We start from the raw sequence: 22,867 nt of genomic DNA on the forward strand, positions 1-22,867 counted from the left end.
AGCCTCTGCCCCACCTGTCAGACAATTCAGAGATGCTTCAGAGGTAGAAGTGACTCAGTGGAGTAGAGGGGACTGGAGTGGGAAGGAATCATTCTTGCATGTACATCTCAGCTTCTTCATCCCAGACTTCCTCTTGACAGCAGGTGAGCACGTTCAGACCATGGGGTCTGTGCTGTAATGGGGGTTGTACCTCTGTAATTTCCATGCCCAAGGTTCCTGCTCCCCTACACAACTTCCACAGCTGCAGTGGGGTGAGGTCTGTGCAGAACTGTCCCTCTCTGCTGCACCTCACCCTTCTCTCAAGTTAAAGCATGTTAAATACAAACATCATCAGTTTTCCAAGAGGTTAGAAATCCTTCTCCTTCTCCAGAAATTCGTATCTGCCCAAGGAAGAGGCTATAAACCTGTCATACAGCTTCAAGCCCAGCAAGGAGTGCAAAGGTGTGCCAAAGAGCTTCAGAAAAATCATCCAGCTTCAAGGAGAACAGGAAAAGCACAGAACCACCTCCCAGAGCGTCTGGGTTCCAAAATCTGCACTGAAAAATCATCTCAGACTGCCTGTGGCAGAAGCTTGAGGATGCAACTGATAAGAAGTGCCCTGTGAGTAATGAGTTCTTAAATCCAAACCAAACCAAGTCACTGTGTATCTTTAGATAAGGTTTATCACTCTGATGGGAGAAAAGCCGTCCTTTTGTGTTACCTGTTGGTTGACAGCTCTGCCTTCAAGCAGCTTGCCAGCTCTGTGGCTCCCATTGCAACAAGGCTACAAATAATTTAAGTGCTACCACTTTGGATCAAAATTTTAATGAGGCACTAAACCCACAAAAGGGGCTCTGTGTAACACAATTAAATAGAAAGGGCCTAAATAAACAGTACAACAAGTTATATTATAGTTGAAAACAGCTGGGAGGCAAAGAAAGGAGCATTGAAGATGCATGATGTAAAAAGGCATTTCACAGAATGCAAACACTAAAACTTTTCAACACGCACAAAGAGTAAAACACTACAAGCACATGACTTCCCTTTGATTTGGAAGAATCTGTGTGGGGCACTGGGCATTTGTTTTTTTTTTTTTTCCTTCTGCTATTCAGCACAATGAAATATTTCACATGGGAACCCAGTGTCAAAAAGAGCCATTTGTGCTTCGGAAAGAAATAAATACTGCAGGAAAAAGGTAAAGTCAGTGGGAACATCTGGTTCAGTCAGGCCATGGGACGTTGGATGACATCTCCAAAACGCTGGACAGTGCTGGGACTCCTCTGAAGAGTCTTGCAAACAATCAGCATTGTCACAAGTCTGTTTGGCTCAGGGCTGCAAGACACTTGTTCCATGCTCAAGCCGACTCCTGGAATCCACTGATGACATTCAGGCTGAGCCAGCCAGCTCAGCATCCAATGCTCTGTCTGCATCAGCTATTTACAGTATCAGGTTTGTTCCACCCCTGTCAATATTCGATCCAAGAGCTGCAGAAGCCCCTACAAACACAGGAAGGTTTCAATTTCACATTAAGGTAACACTGACAGTGGTGCTGCTGTATCGTGCCAGTCAGTGCACTGCTACTCCTTGAGAATGAAATTACTGGTAAACTTGGTTTTCATTTCATTTCCTCCCAGTCCTCTCATCAGCCTTTCTCCAGAGCCACAGCTATTCCACCAGGTCTGGGTTGGTGAATGAAAAGTGTCTAAATTCATCCTGGTTTATCATTGCAAGGATCCCTTCTTCAATGGGGGTCAGGATGGGCTCCTCTTTTATAAAATCAGGATCAAAGTTGCTCACGTCATCTTTGGATTTCTGTCAAATGGAGAAAACAAAGAAAAGACACGTCAGAAGTATGTATGATCTGCTTGATCCTTGCTCTGTATCGGAGTGCATTGAACCATCACTTCCATAACCCTGGCTGAGCTGACTGAGAGCTTTTTCTGGGCTTGCCTCTCACAGAGCAAAGCCTTTTCCAGCCTCTGAAGGTTCTGACAGGGAACCCCTCTCAAATTTAACTGACAGCAACTCTGGGGGTTTCCCTGGCCACATAAATCAGTCCCTCCTCTCAAGTGGCAGCACAGTTATCAGCTGTGTTCCCAACTGGCTGACTCCACACAGCCCCTCCTCATCTGCAGAGTGTCTCAGCTGGGTTTTGGGGATGAGGTGGAGGGCACTTCTCTTAGTGCCAGCCATTAAACTCACACAATTCTGAATTACTGGGCTGTGGGAAGACAAATGGCTGGGCTCCAGGTGCTGGATTCCTTGCTGTGTGCCACAGGGTGCACACAGGCTGCTTAGAATGCACACACACAAACTGGGTTTGTGGCACATTTTCATGAGGCATGTGATTTTCCTGCACCCTTAGCAAGATATTTTATTGACATTGAGGTCAATAACATTTATTGACATTGAAGTCTAACATTCCCAGATCCTGCCCAGCTTGTGGCAGACTGAACAGGCTCCTTTAGCCTTTGATTCAGGTTAAGGGGCAACTTGAAATTCTGCTTTTGAGCTGTCACACCTGCCCAGGTGCCTGATCCTGAACCCATTGTCACTGAGAGCTCACAGAGTGACCACAGCATGAGACAAGCCAGCCAGGCAATGATTTGAAAGACAAGGAAGCCACAGTGACAACCCCAGAAAGCTGTCCATGAAGAGCAGTGCTCTTCTCTCACACAGCATCCTCAGGGCTGTGTGGCACCACTGGGGACAGGGCCAGCACTGTGTCCTGCCTCTTGACAGGGCCAGCCTCTCTTTGAAGGACTCACTGTGAGTGGCATGAGCAGGGAGCACTGTGCTGGGTGCTGAACAGGATGAGGATTCCTTACCCTGTTTAATCTTTGGGGCAATCCAAAGGGTACTTGAGTGCCTAACCTGCTGCAGCTGCTTTTACAAATCCTCCCCTTTTCACTGAGCTGCCTTTGACAATCCAGCATGGAGGGGAAAAGAGGCAGCTCACCAGGTGCCCAACCAGCAACCAAGGCAGCGTCAGAGGCCTCACCTCCCTTCCTTCACCTCTTTGCTGTCTCACGGAGCCAAACAGAGGGAACCCCGCGGGCTGCCCTCCCCCAGCCCCCTCCCCACGTACGATGCGGGGCCGGAAGGGGGGCTCCATCTGCCGCCGGTTCAGCAGCTCCCAGTCCAGCTCCTTGAAGTAGGGGTGCCGCAGGATCGCGCCCTCGCCGCCCAGCCCGGCGCTGCCCAGCCGCAGCGTGGGGTTCTTGGTCATGAACTGCAAAACACAAAGGGCTCTTTGTTCCCTCCCATCCGGCACGGCCACGGCACAGCGACCCAGCAGCAGCCACACAAAAGTTTGTCCTCAGCTTTCCTGTTGAACTCGGCTGCTGCTCAAGTTCCTCGTAAGGGAACCGCGTGTGAGGAACTCGACTCGCTCCCCGGAGGAAGAGGTCGGGGTGTGTTTCTCCCTGGTGCTTTTGGTGAAATCCTTGATTACCACAGTAAGGAAAGAAAGTTGAGTTGCATCATTTGCAGTATTACAAATACTGCCCAGTGTGTTTAGTTATTTGTTTCTGTATTAATTTCTCAGCTTGCTCTCAAACACCGCCCAGCAGCCAGCCAGGCTTTGGCCTGGACTCAATCCTGAGCTGTCCCTTTTTCCTAAAGCTCTCCCTGCTGAAGCTCTGCCAGATGCCTACGCTTTCCTTCCTGTCATCTCAGGAAACAGAGGAAAATGGGCAAGGCTCTGCCTTTTAGAGCCCTCTGACCCTGAGCTGATGGGAGCAGACAGGTGACCGTCTCCTCTCTCGCTGCTGAAACACCAATAAAGGATTTCATTCTGTAACATTTTTATTCTGCTGGCAGCAAAAAGAAATCTCAAACCTCAGCCAAAGTGCCCTGACTTGCCAGGGAGCAATGAGGAAAGGCATACATCACACAGATGGTGTGAGAGGGCCCCAGTGGGTGCTCTTTAGGTCCTGATGAAAATGATGAAGTGTGAGTGCTGTGGATATTCTTAAAGGGGAGGAGGAGAATCCTTTCCCCAGGAAGAAAAAGAGCTGGTTGGCTTGTTAATTTAGAATTACAGTTCTTGAAAATTCAGTAATAAACACTCTTTCCCCCTCCCTCAAGTATTTCCAATTCACTGGAGAAATCAGGTTATGTTTAAACTGGGAAAATAGCTGCTTTTATTTGCCTATTGAAACAGCAGCATAAAGCAAGCTCCACTCTGGTGGAGGTGTCCAGACGATTTCCTGCAAGATGAAAGAGCATTATGTTTAGCAAACAGCTGAGGCAGCCAAAGCAGACAATCAGTCACTGTTTTGGGAATGGCCAAGTCTGCTGCATCTCAGCAATGGGGGAATGAAAAGAAGGGGAGGTGTGGTGAGAGACCAGCTTCATTCTGCCTGCAGGAGCCTCTCACAAGGTACAAACTCTCCTAGGACAAGAGGATAAAGGGTCTAGTCATTCCCCATCTAGAGAGAAGGTGGGGAGCAGAAAGATGACTGCCTGATTTATAGAATTCTCCCCAACACCCCATTCTGAGGGGGCTGCAGGGATGCAGCAGATGGGGCATTTTTAGCTGACACCTTGCAGGACCCCAGACTCTGCTGGCATCAGCACAAACCCCCCAGCTCTACCCTGACCCCTGAACCCTTTGAGGACCCTCCAGATCAGAACCATTTTCCAGCATTCTACCCAAAACATCAGTAGAAAGAGCTGCCAGGTGCCCCCAGATTTGCAGGAGGAGTGACCAGGACAGGGACAAAGCTGGGGTGGCTGCTGCAGCTGGGCTCTCTCCATGCTCCTCGGGACTCTTCAGCCCCTGGTGATGCAGCATTTCCAGGGTCAGGCCCAAGGCCAGACAGAACTTCTGTCTCCCCAACCCTTCCAGCCTGCTCTTCTCCCTTTCTACCATCAGAACTTCAACACAATTTCTTTCCCAAGAGACTGCCCCAGCATTTCTTGGGATAGTGATATCCCCAGAAACAGCTTGGTTTCCAAACAAGAAATGGGTCAAGCCAAAATCTCTGAGAGACCTGGTTCAGACAAGCCTTTGCAAGCCTTGAACTTGGCTTTTTTGTTTTGCAAAACAGACCGGAAACCTCCTGGCAGCCCTGTCTTTCTTAGAGATTCACTCTTTGTCCCCACAGATGGATATCTGCACCTCACCAGCTCTTATTTGCATTGCTGGAACACCTAGAAAGCTCAAACAAGACCAGAGCTTGCTGGTGCTGGGAGTAGTGTAGACTGAAACATTCCAAAAAGACAAGAAAAAATTGGAGAAAAGATCTGGGAATACATCACATGTCTCCTGGCTCCTGCCCTACCTCCACCTCCATCATACCAGGAACCTTCTGTTAAATGTGGAAAGGGAAAAAATAATCACGAAAGTAAATAAACTCTGAAAAGGACTGGCAACAAACTTTGCTTGGGTTCCCATTCATGCCCAACCATATAAGACCAAAACCTGAACCCAACTGCCCATTTCCAGACCAGTTCAGAGTCCTGAGATATAAAAGTATGTTTATACCCCTATCTGCTTGATGTATTCCATGTGATGCCAAAACTGCACCAAGCAAAGAAATCCAATGCAACAAGTGAAGAGCCAACAAAAATTCATTCCTGGCTGCTTAAAACACCCTTTTTGTTAGAACAATGAGGATTAGGCAAAGGCCATCCCTTAAGGGAACACAACATTCAAACCAAAACTGTTCAAGTTCAAGAGGCCAGCTTCGATTTTTCCATTAGACCCAGAGACTGGTAAACCTCAGCTGGGTAACTCTAGGCACCATCCACCCCACAAAGGAGGCAGGAGAAGAATGAAGGATTCAAATTCATCTGCTGCTGGAGCACATTTCCCTGGTTGGGTCCTGAAACTGATGCCAGGTTTCCACAAAACCCCTCTGAATTATTCCTTGCCTCCAACAGGAACGAGCTGAGCTATGGTCAATGCTGCTGCCTCTGTGGCTCTGTAAAAACAAGGCTGAGAAGCACAAGGGGCTGCAGTGACCCCACAGCATCATGAACCACTCTGAAGAGGAGTCCTAAGCCTGTTTCCAAGGTTCTGGAAGCACCCAATGCAAGCTAGCAGCACCTTGGAAGTGAGTTACAGACCATGAGCTCTACCAAGAGTATGAACACAACGTGAAGAGGCTCCCCTTCCATGGCAGCCACACTCACACTGCTCTGCTTCAGCTGCACAGGCAGCCCAGAGAATCTCATCCCTGGGAGAACTCAAGGTCAGGCTGGATGGGCTCTGGGCAATGTGGAACACAGCCCTGCAGCCTGGGCAGTGCAGCACCATGCCAGGCTAGCCAGGCTGTGGGGGCACACACACCTCTGCACACAGGGGCTGCCCAGGGCTGCTCCACCCTTACAGAAAATCTCCTGGTGAGTTTTGGAGGTGGCAGGTCAGTCACAGTCTGGTGAAGGGGGTGTGTTTCTCTGGGAAGAGGCTCCAGTCTCTATCAAATTCTTTTATCATTTGCAGGAGTGCAAATGATGACTCCAACAGAGACACACTGATGTTCTGCACTGGAACAGCTGCCTGCTTTGCTGTAAGAGGTATACAAAATGACAGAATGAAATTTTTGAAACCTGCTTGCACTAAAATGAATAATAAAGCCTCTCAAACACTATTTGAATTCACCAGGAATTACTGCACTGACACAGAAATGATAAATTTTCAGTTTGTGTTGCCCAGTAGGCAGAAAAACCCGAAATACTCCAATGACCTCTCAAAGGCTCCAAAGCCCATGAATTTGCTTCCTCCCTGCCTGAGGCAGCACTGACATTTCTCTGCTGCAGCAGGGCAGCATCTGGCAGACCATCTCAGGCTGCCTCTGCTGTCTGATGGCACTAACAGCAAAGCAAAGAGCTCAAGATTTCTGAAAACTTAATTACAAGCTCAGCCTCCATCTCTGAAATGAGCACCTGCAGCCCTTGCCCCTGTCCTGACCATGTCAGAGGCTCTTGTGCAGCAGGAGGGGTGACGTGCTGAGAGGGGAAAGCTTTTCAGAAGTGTGGCTCCTCTTCCCCGTGATCCCCTTGGCTGCACTCAGGAACAGCTGGAAAATGTCCTACAAAGTGTTTGCTGTTCCTGGCATTCCTGGGAAGGCCAGAGGCTGACACTTGCTTCACAGGTTTGATAGTCCTCAATGTCCTTCCAAGGACAACTCTCCAGTGCAAGTGGTGAGAGATGTTCAGCAGAAAGCTTTTTGTGGAAAGATGTCACCTCCTAATGCTTAATTATCCCTATTTCTCCACAATAACCATGAATGTAGCACAAACCTCAGCCTCTGGCACACAGATGAAGAAAAGAAAAAACACAAAGAAAAAAAAAATAACAGTAACAACAAGGCAAACCAGAGAGGTTCCTGAGCAAAGAGAAACCCAAATCCAAGATGCCTCCCAGCAAAACCAAGACCAACACTATCAAGCTCAAACCTGAACCAGGCTGTCAAGCCCTTGCTCTGTGACCACATCCAGCCATGGGAAATTACCCCATTCCCAGGGTAAGGAGCCCCTTGGGAGCATCCTCAGACTGGGATCCTTTGGGCTACACCAGTTTGCTGAGCAGCAAACTGGAGCAAGGCTCTCCCTGACCTCAGCTCACCCTCCCAGCAGCACTGCAGCCAAAACCAGCAGCTGCCATGAGCCAAAACCATGACTTCACGAGATCATTTGAAAACCTTTACTGAGAGAAAACGCAGCAAGCCATGACAAGAAATTAAAAGCTGGGGATTAGTCCACAGAGGGCCCGTGAAGTTACAAGGAAAAAATGCTGCCATGGCTGTGCCAACCATTGGGGAAAATGTGTGTCAGGCCTGGGAGCTCAGCCTGCAGCAGGTGAGGGGATCTGTGCTGGTCCTCCCCTTCTCCCACAGCTCAGACCATGCTGGGAAGGGCTCCAGGACTGCCAGGACACTGGGCAAGGCTGTGGTGGACTCTTGCAGTGCTGCTCACATCCAGCATTGCAATTTCTGTCTCAAGAGGCTGAGTCTGCAAATCAGTTGAATGGCCTGGGAGTCACTGCAGGGATGTTTGCACAAATCAGCCATTTCCTGGCATTTATTTCCTTGAATTGCAAGTCTCCTTTCTCAACACTGGAATCCTGATTGGTTTTACACAACTGATGTACATGTTACTTGCATTGGGACAATTAATTTCATGAGTAATATCACACATTACGTGAAATTGCATCATGTTCTAGGAAAACATTAACAAGGCTCAATCCTGTCACTGCACTTCCGGAAGAGAAATACAACTTTCTGCTCAGCCAGTCCCTTCACACTGTCAGCCATCTGGACAAGAAAGAAATCATTCTTTCTTGCACAAAAGAACCTTATAAACACACCAATTCCCACCACGACTCTGCTGTATTTACCTTGTAGGAAAAATCCTGTGTCCCAGCAGCTCATCCTTCAAACACAAGCTCACAGCAGAGAGGGAGGATATTCCCAATCATACAGGCAGGCGAGGAAAACTCATAATTTTATTTTACCAGGAGCCCAAGGGCAGCCTGTCACAGAGAGGGTGGCAGTACCTCAGTGTCACCTCCCTGCATCACACCCTGGGCCTCACAGGGCCCCTGCTCAAATTGTGGCACTGTAATAGTTAAGTTAAACTGTTAAAGAAATGGAAGATTTCCCTGTTCATGGTTTTAAAATTTGCCTGTTGGTGTTTCTCTCATGTTGGTACCAAAGTAAAGAGCAGCAGCACAGGAGATTAATGCCCCACAGTCTCCCCCCCAGTAATGAGGGAGAGCAGGAGATCAGGAGATACCCAAGGTGCTTCTCTTCATTAAGATTCATGAGCTAAACTAACAGGGCAGAAATTAACTGGAAAGGAAATAAGATTTCTCAAAGATCCATTTGATCTGAGACAAAAGGGAATCATTATATAAATAGAGCAATTACTCTAATTAAGGCTTCCCTACATGAATCTCTCGACTGAATGCTGCAGTTGCTGAAAACAGTTTGGCTGCCCATTATGTAAGGCAAACAAACCCACGGTCTGGGGTGTCATTAGGCCTCAAACAAAGAAGAAAGATGGTTCTATGGTTCTGTCTGCTAACGCCTGTATTATTTTTAATGACTGGAAGCCAAGAATTTTTTATATTTTTTTAAATACAAAGCTGCTCATTTTGAGCCAGAATTGTCTTTTGCTCTCCTGGGCAAAGCTCCCATCAGCCTCCATCCCAGTCCTGCCAGGCGATGCTCACAAATGTGCCTCATTTCCCTGTGTGAGAGGGAAATGGAAACACCAGTGGGTTACAGGAGGGGAGGGAGGCACAGTTTCACTACAAGGTGAGGTCAGAGAGCTGTCCCATGCAGTCCTTGTGCTTGGGGAAGCTCAACTGTGAGCCAGGCTCTTGCAACCTGGAATCCTCCTCCCCTGACCTTCCCTGAGCCCTGTGCTGCTGAGAGCAGGCCTGGACTCACTGTGGCTCTCCCAAAAGCCACCTCTGTCTCACCTGGGGATTTGCTCTGACTGCAGGCATCAGAGCCATGAGGTGTTGCTGCTCCTCTCCTGCACACAGAGGGATCAATTGCTGGAAGCCCTGACTGCCAGCAGTGCAATTCAGGGGCAGGATGTGCCCCCACAGGGTGTGGGCACCCCCCTGCTGCAGCCCTGCCCACCCCAAACTGGGAGCAGGTGAAATCCTTCAGTGCAGAGAAGGTCCAGCAAGCACAGTGCCAGGGTTCAGAAGTACAAGACTGCCCTGAAAGCATTTAAAGGAGAGGGGGGAGGAGGAGACAGAGTGTGAAATATCTGTTATCTCCTTTTGCAGACAAAAAGGGGATGGGAGGTAAAAATAAGTCTTCAGCCCAGCTCCCTAAAAGCCAGAAGAATGTAACAATAAGCATGACAGCAGTCACATGTCCAGTGTGCCAGCCCCAGGCAAGAAGGACAAAATGTCAGGTGCAGTGGGTATTAAGCAGATAAATTTGATCTCACTTTCCCCTGGTACAGAAATGGCTGCTTGATGCTGCCCAGACAGAGCTCGAGGGAACAAGAAGGATTAACTGGATTGCAAACAGTGCTGAGCAAGAGAACAGCAAAATAAACCAAGGTGGACAGAACAACTCCCATGTGGGACAGACACATCTGGCTCCAGATCTCCCAGGGGTGTGAACTGATGAGACTTTGCTGACTACCACAATGAAATGCTGTCTGAACAGCTACAGACTTCCTCACTGTGCTAAAACCTACCTGTTTCATTGTCTCTCCCCACTCACCAACACTAATGTAGAATAAAAAGGCCACAAGTATCAAGTGCATTGGCTCCTGAGGATAACTACTGATTTTTGACACTTCTGCTTTTGCTACTTCTGTAGTCAGTAATAATAAGTAGACACTAATTTCAGTCATTTGCTATATGGAATATTTGACAAAGGTTTTAGTCAGGATGACACCTCAGAAAGCTGTGCTTTCAGAACTGAGCAGTCACCCCCACAGGGGTCACCAGCTGCAGGGGCTGCTCAGACAATACCAAAATCCTGCTGCTGGTTTTCAATTACCACAGCCAGGCTACAGGTACAGCATGGGGATATGCAGGTCCATTACTAAATCAGTACATCAATCAGAGCAGCACAAACATGAAGGCAAAATGAGCATCACACTTATTAACAGACTGGGAGCATGATCCTACTCTCATTTTAAGCAGGAGTAAAATCTCCCTTGGGTTGCAGGGGAAAACAATTAATCCTTTTCTGATAGTCCTGTCAAGAGGAACTGGGAATCTGTTACACAACCCTGGGTGGTCTATTTACATAGGGTCAAGTACAAAGGGGACTAAAGTGCCCTGAACAAACCTGTAAAGTCCAATAAAGAAAAAAAAAATACTTCAAAGGAGCTATTTTTGTAGTCCTGGTAATATTTAAATTCTTTTAATTTTAAAGTTCCTGAGAAGACATACCATGTCATAAAGTTCAAAGCTGGGGGATGAGTAAGACCTAAAGCCCTGGACAGTTCAGTCAGTCAGAGTTTTGTTACCTCTATCACAGTGTGAAGACCTCCCAGTGAGATGGACTGGCCCCTTCTGCCAGGGCTGCACAGCCAGAGCTGACCCCATCCTGCAGCAATCATTCCCAAACCCAGGTTGGACACAGGTTCTCAAAGGAACCCTTGGGATCTGCCCCAAAACTGGATTTTTAATGGACTTCACCAAACCCCTTTTGTGGGTCTTTAAGATCAGTTTAGATATGGCAGAGCTGAGGAAGGAGCCTGGGCCACAAGTCTTAGGCTTAGACATGGGAATTGCTCCTTCCTGAGCACCAGGGAGAAAGGAGGAAAAAAGATGGAGAAGACAATGTTGGCACTATGAATACACCTTCACCTTCCCCCATCCCTGGCAGGAACAGGAGGATGAGTCACACCAGGCTGCTTTAGGAGCTTTTTCTGAAGGAAATCTGAGCTTGCACAAAGCAGACTTAAATGAGAAGCTAATTTCAGCTTGTTGGAAAAGGAATAGTAAAAGACCTAATGATTGTTTCAAGATGAATTTGGCCTTGCAAGCTCTATACAGGTATCTGTAGTTTTCTTTCAAAGTGAATTATTCAGGAGCTTGGACACTGTGGGGAAGAGGAGTGCTTGAGAAAAAGGTGTGATCAATCCACAGAGGAGATTAAAATCACTGGGGAAAGCTGTTTGCTTTTTAAAAATTAGGAGGGAAAGAGTAAGAGAGAGCAGGTTACAGATATGGATGTGCAAGGCAAAAGAGGTAAGAAGGCAACCAGTGGTGGGGCACAGCCCTGTCACCTCAGCACGGTGTGTTTATGGCAGAAATGGTCATTTAAAACTGCAGAGCTCCTCCCCAGCTGGGGAACAACAGGCTCCAGAGCCCTGCTTCTGCAGCAGTGGCTGTGGAGCCAACCAGGAAATGCAAGATGAAAGCATTTCTGAAAAACAAAATAAAGGAAAAATGCGTAACACAGATCCAGCACGGAGCTTCACAGAGAGATTTAAATATCAGCCTCATGCTGAAAGCCAAAGCTTAATCAAATTGTGCAAGGGAATTTATGGAGACTGCCAACTCTGAAGAGATGCCAAGGAGAATAATTTATTGGCATTTGAAGGCCCTTTTAATATCTATCTGCCTTTTTTAGCAGGCTCCTCAGCTATGAGGATAAAGCAATGAGCTCATCCAGCTCCCTCTTTGATTTCAGTGGGTCCACCATCACCCTTTTCCTTTTGAACTTTGCCTAAAAAATACATCTGGTTCATTCAGAAACAAATTCACTCTGTCTATTCCAGCACTGAATGGGAAACAGATTATCTGCCTTTTTCTGTCACTTGGAAAGGAACAACCTGGCCTAGATCTGCAGGATACAAACGCAAAGGGGAGACACAACTTGAGCAGGGTGACACAAGGGCACCATCAGCATCTGGCTGCCTCTTTTCACTCCTTGGAGGTGCTCAGGAGAGGGCTGGGAAGCACAAACAATAGGGTTTGGCTGAGTTTATACAGGGGCCAAAGTGACTGCCCAGGACTTAGGGAAAAGTTGAGGCATGAGGGCAGCAGAAAGCACAGAGATTTTGGAATGAGTGATGTGCTGAGGGAGGAGGCAGCTGCTTCTGACCTCCCCCTGTCCAGAGGTGCTCAACCCCAAACAACTGCAGAATATGGACAGAATAAACCTCTCCAAAGTCCAGAGGACCTCACCCTGCTGCTGATGTCAGGGGTGAGCAGCTGCAGCAAGTAGGCAGCTGGGCTCATCCACACCTCTCCTGAATTCAGACATCCTCGTCAGCAGTTTGGAACAGCCCCTTCCCCTCCACTCCTCTGTCACAGCAGACTGTTTGCTTTGATTACATTAAAAAAATCTGCCTCTAAGTCTTTCTGCTGTAAGAGCTCCATCCCTTTGCCTCCTCTCCTCATCAAGGCAATTTCAATTTGCCCACAGTGCTGGGGCCAGTCTGGTTCAGCACAGAGCATTTCAGCCTTTCCGAAAATAAGGGGGTTTGGGCACTCAGGGTGGCACCCTTAGGGTGGGCAGTTCACTTTGCTTTCTCTCCCTTAGTAGCCCTGGATGAAGTGTCCCAGGGAATTTTCTTTTCTATCTCTATGTGGACACTTCCAGTATTAAAAGAGAGTTTATAAAAAAAAGAGAGAGGGACTTTTTACACAGGCAGATAGGAACAAGGGGAACAGTTTTGAACTGAGATAAGAGATATAGATGAAATATAAGGAAGAAATTATTGGCCACGGGGTGGTGAGGCACTGGCACAGGATGCCCAGAGAAGCTGTGAATTATCCCTGAGGTGTTCAAGGCCAGGCTGGATGGGGCTTGGAACAACCTGGTCTGGTGGAAGGTGTCCCTGCCCATGGCAGGGGGTTGGAACTGGATGGAGTTTAAAGTCCTTTCCAACCCAAACCATTCTGTGATCCCTCTTCTCATTACTTCTCAGCCCCCATTGTTGTAGGTGCCTGCACAGCCTCAATCTCCAGGGGCTCTGCTGGAGTTGTTATCCTGCCCAGCCAAACTGGGCTGCCCTGTGCACTGACCACATGGGACACAGGTATTCAGGTATTCACTCCTCAGTATTTCTTTGGAATGACAACTTGTACTCCCCAGGTAATCCTGGATTCAACTCATACACACAAACATAGTAATAAAATTTATCTCACTTTATCATCCCTGAAAAGTGATGAGAAACACTGCTCCTTTTCATGACAAGGAGGGACTGAGGAAGGTACCTTTCAAATACAGTTTTTGCTCACCTAGTGTCAGCTGCAAGTTTGGGGAAGAAGAAAATCATACACATACACACACTTTCCTAACTTCCACCAAACTCATTTCTATGTATGCACATGGGTACACACAGGAAATCCCAACTTCCTCACCGTGTGGTCTGACAGCCAGAAACAAGTCCATAAAACACAGATCATCAGAGCAGGACCCTGCTGACCCCCAGAGCACCATAATTGCTGCAGCTGAGTCTGAAGCACCATTCCCAGACAGGACAGCCTCTTGGGTTAACCTGACAGTGCAAAGGGGATTTTACACTATTCTGCAAGAACAAAGTCTCAGTGGTGTCTGCAGGGGGGGAAAGGAACTCAGTGACACAAAGCAGGAGAGAGTTCATTCACCCAGACCATTTGAGTCACTTCCAGGCTGCTGTTCTCTAGAAACACAGCTCAAGTTTTATTTTTGCATCCTCAGCATTGTAGTCCTGATGCAATTTTTCTCATGCTTGCCCTCAGCCAAGCTCCCTCACCTTCCCACCCCTCTCATTCTTCACACTAATCCAGGGGCATTTGGGCTCCCCAGTGCTGCTCCACCTGTGCTGAGAGAGAGCACAGGCTGCTAAAACCATAGCAAACTTCCTCTGCACCTTCTTCTTTTCTTGTCTGGTGTTTGTTTTCACACAAAACCCACTTGGGAGGTGGATATAACCACTTCTGCCCACTCTCTTAACTCCAGTAGGGTTTTTCTCAAAATGCATGTCTTTAACCAGCTGGAGGAAGAACAGGCTTTAGTCTCATTTGTGTCCCCAAAATATAAAGCTACAGGCAAGGCTACCTAAGCTTACCTCACTTTTGGAGGAAGCATTTCAGCTAGGCCAAAAGTGTTTCAGAGCTCTCATTAAGACTGGGGGTTAGCATAAAAATGCCAAGAGACATCCTTGGCTTGAGCAAACTCAGCTGTGACAGGAATTTGAAAATCCAGGGTGCAGAAGGCAGAGCAGTGATAACACTTCCCTAGGGAGATGCTGCTTTCCAGCCCCTGCTGTTACCAGGCTCTGAGGGTAAAAACATCTAAGCTGCAATCTCTCATGCAAATTTCCAAGCCTTTGGGCCAAGCACTGCTACTTGAGATCACCAGTCCATGGAGTGACTCCATAGGCTGAGCCCTTCTCTCCTCATCTGAAACCACGCTCAGAAAGGAAAATCCCTGCAGCTTTCCTGGGGAGTTTGCTTCCCATTACACCATCAGTTTCTGAGACCTGATTTTCAGTGTGTCCCTCCATTCTGCCCTCAAACTCAGCTGCCTGTGAGCCAGGCAGGGTGGCTGAACTGCATTTGAGAAAGGCATGCACACAGTGAGTGAAACAGGCTGCCAAAAACCCACCCGCCTTATGGGAAGCAAGAGGATTGTATTTCATTTTGCAGTTCACTCAGCTGAATCCCAAAGCTTCAGCCTGCCTGGAAAGCTCCCCTCTCTGCTCCAGCACTTTTTGGTGGTGACAATTAAGAAATTCAGAATATTGATATGCTGTAACAAAGTAATCTCTAGCTGCACTCTCCCTGTAAGAGATTGGTGCAGCAGTCTCTGCTCTCTGGATGTTCACACTGTTTCTCCATGATCAGACCCTGACTGCTCTGTCAGCTGATGGAAAAGAGTATTTGAAATAAATTATTTGACACACACAAACCCAATAGCTCCTTATAACTGCCATGAACTCCTTGTAACTGCATTCAGTTAGGGCGATGGAGAAATTAAGAATTAAAATCAAAGCAAAACTTATGTCTAGGATAAGCTGAAATGGTCTGAATCCATTCAGCAGCAATTCTCCTCTTCTGCACTTTTATTGCTCCTACAAGAAACCCATGCCCAGTTTGACTTGCTCTCACAAGCAGAGGAGAGCTCAGTTTGAGTCCTCTCCTCCTGGCTTGAAGCATCAGCACCTGAATTCCCCAGTGACACATTCACACAGGGCAGGGTACACAAGTGAGATGTTCAAATTTCCTCCTCTGGGAAAATTGACTCCATCAAACCTTGCTGATTTACCTCTGTCCTACTCCCTCCTCACTCCTCCAGGGGGAATTTCAAGGACAAAAAAAAAAAAAAAAATTACAAAGGGAAACAAATAAAAAAGTTTTTTTTCTGGAGCACAAATATTTCAGCTTTCAATTCTACACAAAGTCCCAGGGCACTGAGGTTAGCTTTGTTTTCCTTGGTACCAGTGTTCACAAACCTTCCAGGGACACCCAGTGACGTAAATGAGGTCCTAAACCGTAGTTTTGTTATTATCAAGAAACTGCAAAGATGAACAGGGTGCAATCTTCAGAAATCATGTGGTTTCTGATGGGGGGAAATTGGTGAAATGCAATTATGCAAAATGAAAGCCAAACGAGGCAACAGCATCTGTGAAATGAGTACTAAAACTTCCTATCCTTGTTTAAAATGAAGCTCTTCACAAAGGCAGATGGACCCAGTGCTTTCTAAACCTAGACATATCTATTTGTAGAGCATCTCTAAGCACCTGTACCCAAGTACACCCAACAATCTGATTTTCATTTCAGACCTTTGTACCATTCAAACTCAGAGAATTCCCACTAGTCCTGTTCAAGGTTAGAGAGCAGAACTTTTAGTGAGGGGATAATCCAGTTATTAAGGCTACTAAGGCCTTAGCCTGCAATACAAGAGAATCCAGGTTTAATTCCCTGATCTTCCACGGGCTTCCCATGCCAGGTAATTACTTACAATCATTTATGTCACTGAAGTAGCTGGATGCTGATTTTTCAGAGCTCTTAGCATCATGGTTAGAAAGCACTGTCACAGCTGCTCTAAATCAGAGAGCTCAAGTGCATGTTTTGTTGGAGAAAAACAAAATAGCAATTAGAAGATGCTCATTTAGTCATAATGCTGCATCTAAGAGAAATTTAGCATCAAAAGTGTGTATAAAAGAAAATCTACATATTTAGTAGCTAGAAAACTACTGTCTTTCTCAAAAAACAGGTTTACCACTCTGTGTTATACTAATGCCTAAAAATACTGACCAAACATTATCAAAAATATAATAAAAATTGTAATACCTCAGCAGTGATAATATTTGTTATCATTCAAAAGAAATCAAAGTGTCTGTGTCTGTGGTTTCCATTTGAATCCACAGCCCCAGACAATCCCTTGACAGGATGTCTCCTTCCCATTAAAGCCAACATGCTCTGATGCTTCTTTAGAACTCAGTGTAAGAAGGAAAGGAGGAAAGAAGGAGCTCTTCCAGTGAACAGCTCTTGGCCCAAAAGCAGCTCCTGTGAAGCTGCAGAAATTCAGCCTGCAGGCAGCTATCACCAGTGCTGAAATTGGTGAAATAAGATGCAGCAGTCACCTCCAGGCAGCAGGAACACCGAGGAGCTGAAGGTCCAGAGAACATCTCAGTGGTCAATTCCCACTGGTTAATCCCAAGACTCCTGGTGAATGCCCCAAAATTCAGCCTTTTTCCCCAGAGCAGACATAGTGCAGTGCTTTTTTTGAGCAGTGCATGTGCATTTCAGAGAGGCAGCTTTGATTCCATTTGTTTGTCACCAACGCATAACACAGCAGACAAGCAGAGGGGCTGGAGAGGAGGCTGTTTTTCAGGCAAGCAAGCAGCAGTCACTGGGCTGACTGGGTTTTGGAGATGCTCATTGCTTTCTATTTAAATTCCCAGCTCCCTTCTCAATTCTGGCCTTTTTCCTCCAGTGCCCCTCATCAAGCTCCTTGTCTATTAATCACAGAAGGGACCTTAAGCTGTTAAAATCTGGGCTCTGAACAAAAACTAGAGCAGCCTGGGGTGACTGCAGCTTGCATTGGCTGTTCCTGGGAGGCCCTATCAGCATGAGGAAAACACTCATTTCATCAAGAGGCTAAAACACAAATCATATTTTATTACACTCTGAGATTCCAGTTATGACAAGCATCTACACGACCACCATTTACTTCTGTCTCATAATTATGCAATATACCTGCAACAAATCCACTCCTCTAGTACTTGTCACTGCAGAAGAGGAATTGGTACTTAAGAGGTACTTAGAGTTCCAGTTCAACCACATAAACACTGCTCCAGAAGCTGCAATGAGTCTGAAGTTCATGTTTATATTTAAAATACGTGGCGAGTTATTTCCAAAACCCAAGAGGGCCTCCAGCATCACAATCAATCAATTCTGAGCACAACCTGTGATTTCAAAGCTCCTCTTACTCCTCCAGGAGTGGATTTTATTGTCAGTTGACTTTGGTGAAATTTATCAGATGTATTTTCAGCTACCGGAAGCAGTTGCTTCACTCATATTCTACAGAAACCCTTCAGCAGAAAATTTCCACATTTTCACAACTAAAAACTCTTTCCCTCAAATGGTCCCATCACTGACTACCTCATTGCTCTGAGACAGTGCTCCATGAGTTCCTATAAATTACTACTTTATCCAATTATTTCTTAGATCTTCTGTTACCATAATATTTACTGGTATCTACACTTAAATGCATCTTTGTCCACAGTGCTTCCTCAAGAAAAGGGAATACTCTGATCCTTCTCTTTTTAAAAGGTTCTTAGAGATATCTGGTGATGTGATGAGGGCCAGGAAGAAGTCAGTAGCAGAACAGTTAAGTTAGGTCTCCCAGTTCATAGTTTAACACTCTTGTCATAAATCACCTTTGGATTCCTTACAGAAAAGCCAGGCAGTTCCAGTGCATTAGACTCACACAGAGCCCAAAATCTTAAAAGCTTAATTCCCATGTCACAGGCAAAAATGTGAGGCATGTGGATAAAAGAACTCATGGGAAAAGTTGGGAATACATGGCAGGACAAGGACAGAGTGTCACCAGCAACAGCTCTCCTCAAACTTTTTGCTGTATCTTTTCCTCCCAAACACACAAAAATCAAACCCCTGTCTTTGCATGCAGATAGGCAGCAACCCTGGGGGATGCTGGCATTACCAGAGAGGATTATCAGCAAGCCTTCACTTCTTGGCCATATGGTTGCTACTGATTAAACCCCGTATTTACCTGCTGCTTCTGTTCTGGGAGATGACCACACACTGTCAATCATTAAGCAAGCAGGGGAATGCCCAGACACACAGACAGGCTCACACTCTGCTTGCCAAGCTGGCCACTAAACCATATAACTGTGCAAACACACCTAAGTGTGGCAGGATGTTCTTTCTGTTTACCCTTCACTCCCAGATAAGAGGAGGGTCAGGGTCAGGATCTCTCGCGATTTCTACGTGCCAATACCCGGCCCTGCTCTATTTTGCTGGAATTAGGCTGGAGAAAGCTAGGACAGAGAGCAAAGAGCCAAAGGAACTCACTGCTTTGAGGATGGCCACTGCATCCTGCTGCAGCCACGTTGGGTAGACAACTTCATCGTTGAGAATGGCCTCAAAGAGATCGTCCTCGTTCTCGGCCTCGAAGGGCGCGTGGCCGCACAGCATCTCGTACAGCAGCACCCCCATGGCCCACCAGTCCACATCAGGGCCATACAGCATCTCCTGCAGGATCTGCAGCACAGGGGGAAAGAAACACCAACACTGGAGCTTCACATCAGAGCAGGGGAGGAAAGAAGGGTTTGGAAATGGTAACGCAGAGGGTCTCGCTAACAGCGCTCTCTGTTAGGATGTCCAGGAACATGAAGTGATCTCACCCTGGGAACCCCCAGATCAGCACAGAGGCACACAAAGGGCTGAATTGGCTTGGCTGGGTCACCTGGGAAGCAAGGCCTTAGAATGGTGCTGGGGCTGAGCTGGAGGAGAAGGGGCACTCCAGCAAAGCCTTGTGAGCAGCCACGTGTGTGAGCTGACATCGCCTTCCCCTTGCCCTTGGGAAGAAAACACCAACCTGGCTCCTACTGCAAGGCTCTATGGAGAGGGGAACAGTGTGAGTGTGGGGGGGAACGGTGCAAACATCAACCACAGACAGAAATTCAACTGTGTTGAAGGATGTGAAATCTTGTTGGAACATCTGGCAGCATCTGGAGGGCAGCTGCTCCTTAGAGAGGTGTTTATTAAGTTTGTAGTGAGACTGGGGAATGACAGGGAGTGTGAGGAGGTAGAAAAAGGAACTGTGGAATGAAGGAGAATTCAATCTCCTTTCAAATCAAGCAGGGACAGCATCTGTATGTGCCTCTCAAGATTTTTGTGGCCGTATTTCCATTTTTCATTTCTCATATTTTCTAGAGAAAAATACAGGTTTATTTTGCATACAGCAGCCTGAAGATTTACTCATGCTTTACTTCACAAGGGGCTGATAATACATCTAAGGAGGAAACCCTGAGCTCAGCAATCAAATAAGGCAAAGCCAAAGACAGTGACAGTTCCAAAGCTCACCTACACTTTGCACATGGTGGCCATTTTCCTGACCAAGGAAAGGTTTCCTTACCTCTGGAGCAATGTAGTCTGGAGTGCCACAGAAGGTGGCTGTGGTGATGCCATCGCGAATGCCCTCTTTGCACATTCCAAAGTCTGCCAGCTTGCAGTGCCCCTCGTAGTCCAGCAGCACATTGTCCAGCTTCAAGTCCCTAAAATGAGAATATTCAGAGTCACTGTGTGCTTGGAGCAGCCCCACACAGATGGAGGCACCATCCCAGGACTCAGAAGCTCAACCTGCAACCTGGGCAAACCTCATAATCATAAAAAAATTAAGTCATGCAGGAGAGGTTTTCTTTTGCTTCATCTCTTACAAAAGGGAGGGAGGAAGAAGCATCATTTTGCCAGTGCCATTTAATGTGGGCAGGTGCTGCAGGAGTTTGCCCACATGGGTTTCCAAACACACCACAAACCTGGCTGGCAGGGCTCCTGCCCACTTAGCTCAGGGAATCACTGGAGCAGAGGTTGCAGAGCTGTCAGATTGTGTAAGGATGCTATGATGTAGCAGAATGCTGCACACAGGCTACACTCTGATTCAGCAAAGCTACTCTGGAGCAGACACTGAGGCTGGGGAGCCCAGCAAGGCCTCTGCATAGGGCAAGCACCTTCCCTGCTCCCCTGAGGTCTTGGGGCTTCAGTCCCAGACCTCCTTGTTATCAGTCTGACTGATAAACCCCATCTGGAGCATCATCCAAGCTGAGAAGAGAAGGAACTCCCTACTGACATCACTCCACATGGGCAGAGGGAATCTTCAGGCAGCACAGGATGCCTCCATCATAAGGCATCTGTACCAATTCCAGCAGTGCACTGAAATAAGCAGTGAACATCCCCCATAGCCCTCACTGGAGTGGGGACCTCCTGGCCACTGTCACAAGAGACCTGCAGCCCAACAAGCTGCAGGGGGACACTTTTCCCAGTACATCACCTCTAACAGCCTGGGAGCTCCTCATGGAAAGCAGAGCTGCCAAAATGACAGAGCCCTAACAGAGCTTATCAGCTTGTCTGACCTTGAGATTGCCCAAGGGAATAACCTGCAGCCAGCAGCGCTGTCAGGAACACCATGGGGTCACCTGCAGCTTAGGCAATGCCTGCCTAAAAATACAGCAGCTCGTAGCACCTCTGCTTTGCAGCTGCCAGACAAGCTGCAGGCAGCACTGCAGATGCAGGAGAGGAGCTCTGATGGCAGCACAAACAGGTCACAGCTCAGGTTTTGAGCTGTCTTTGGTGTTGGGCCAAGAGCTGCCCAGAGCCATCACAGCAGAACTGTGATGGGGTGGCTTGACAAAGCCACCTTCAAAGTCATTCTGACGCCCACATCACGATCAAAAACTAAATACATTTCAGGGTATCAGAACCCCTTCGTGTTGGCTCTAGATCCATTTTGCCCTTTGGTTGGATATCTATTTCCCTAGGAAGGGTGGTAACAGCAGTGGTGACATCTCCACATCAATATAAAAACCAGTGGTTGAGCTGAAATCTGAATCCAGCTTGATCCTGTTCATCTTCCATCTATGATCCTAAAGTGACAATCAGGGGGTTGATGGCTCTGCTGTGCACTGGCATTTCCACAGCCCAAGGGACTCCAGACAGCCCTCCCTGAGCTGCACTGGAAAGATCAAGGACACATTGTGTAAGACAATCAGAGCCACATCCTCTGCTGAAAAGATAAGGAAAAGTATTCTTAGCCTCTTTTGAATGAATGGGAAAGCAAAGGACAGAAGTTAAGAAATTTGCCCAGCATCCCCCAGAGACAAGGCTGAACACCAGCTTCCTGAAGGATCTTAATCACAAGATCACACATCCTCTCTCTTGAACTTTAGGATGGTTTGGCAGCACAAGCCAGCAAAAACCCTTCTGCAACACTGCTGCCCTTCCCAGCAGGCCCACGAGCTGCCCAGTGAAATCTGGATGCCAAGGACAGTGCCCATGCCTGCTTCAGGCTGCAGTGTTTGCTCTGGGCGGGATTCTCAGCAGGAGACACTTATTTTTTCCCTTCTGAGAATCACAAATGATGGCTGAGGCATGTGGGCAAAGGCTTGTCCTGGAAAGGCTTTAGGGGAGCACAGGGAGAGGTTTGTGCGTGGTTGCCCACGACAGCCCATCTTCAGCAGTAGTTTACAGCCAAAGCTCCTGTTGCTCTTCCCTGTGGTTCCTGGCAGGGCAAGGAAGCCCTCCAAGCATGAAGGCAGGCCTTGTTTTCAGGAATCTGCCACGATGTGGCTGAAATGGACAGTTTATTCTTGGCTTGGGTTTAAATGCAGCAAACACCTTCTCGGTCCTGGGCACTGCTGACTGTTGTGGTGCACCCCTGAAGATACAGCTGCAAGGGGAATTTTGGTGAACTCGCTTGGAGATGCCCCTAGCAAACCTTCTTCTGTTCCCTGAAACATCCACCACGTCCTGGAACACTTTGGGCATACCTCAAAACACACCATCCTTACATGTGAGCCAGCAGAAACACAGTCAAAATGTGGGAGAGCAGAGGCAAGAGACAGCTAAAGGCTGGGCCAGCTCTGCTGAGCACATCACCTCTGCCCCAAGGACATGCTGCAGATGTCCCAAACCCCTGTTAGCTGAACAGGGCACCATGCTCACCCCAGCTCTGAGATGGCAGGAGCCCTGCAGGTGTGAGAGCGCTGTGCTGGCTGTGTCCTCCCAGAGAGGCTCTGTAATTACCATTAAATTTAAACTGTCTGCCTCTCTCTGGGTAGCTCTAACCACACGAGGCAGAGCTCCAGCTCTTGGCTCCTCCACACTGCACGTTAAACCCATTAACAGTGTCTGTTGTCTCCTCCTGACTCCTGTCCAGCAGTGTGAAACCCAACACTCGCATTTTCTATTTTCACATAACCTGTAATGTGA

General features: G+C 47.5%; 1 protein-coding gene across 1 annotated transcript in view; it reads right to left on the reverse strand.

Moving 5' to 3' along the window:
- Positions 1-813: 813 nt before the first annotated feature.
- PRKCH (protein kinase C eta) overlaps positions 814-22,867 on the reverse strand; it is a 114,293-nt gene continuing 92,239 nt past the window's right edge. Inside the window, exons 11-14 of the mRNA XM_058806332.1 lie at positions 20,019-20,157; positions 18,953-19,141; positions 3,068-3,211; positions 814-1,791 (exon numbers count right to left, since the gene is read on the reverse strand). Of these exons, the coding sequence (XP_058662315.1) occupies positions 1,645-1,791; positions 3,068-3,211; positions 18,953-19,141; positions 20,019-20,157 (619 nt within the window). The 3' untranslated portion in view covers positions 814-1,644. The remainder of the gene's footprint in view (positions 1,792-3,067; positions 3,212-18,952; positions 19,142-20,018; positions 20,158-22,867) is intronic.

Source organism: Ammospiza caudacuta, chromosome 6 (assembly GCF_027887145.1).
Source record: "Ammospiza caudacuta isolate bAmmCau1 chromosome 6, bAmmCau1.pri, whole genome shotgun sequence".
Lineage (NCBI taxonomy): Eukaryota > Metazoa > Chordata > Aves > Passeriformes > Passerellidae > Ammospiza > Ammospiza caudacuta.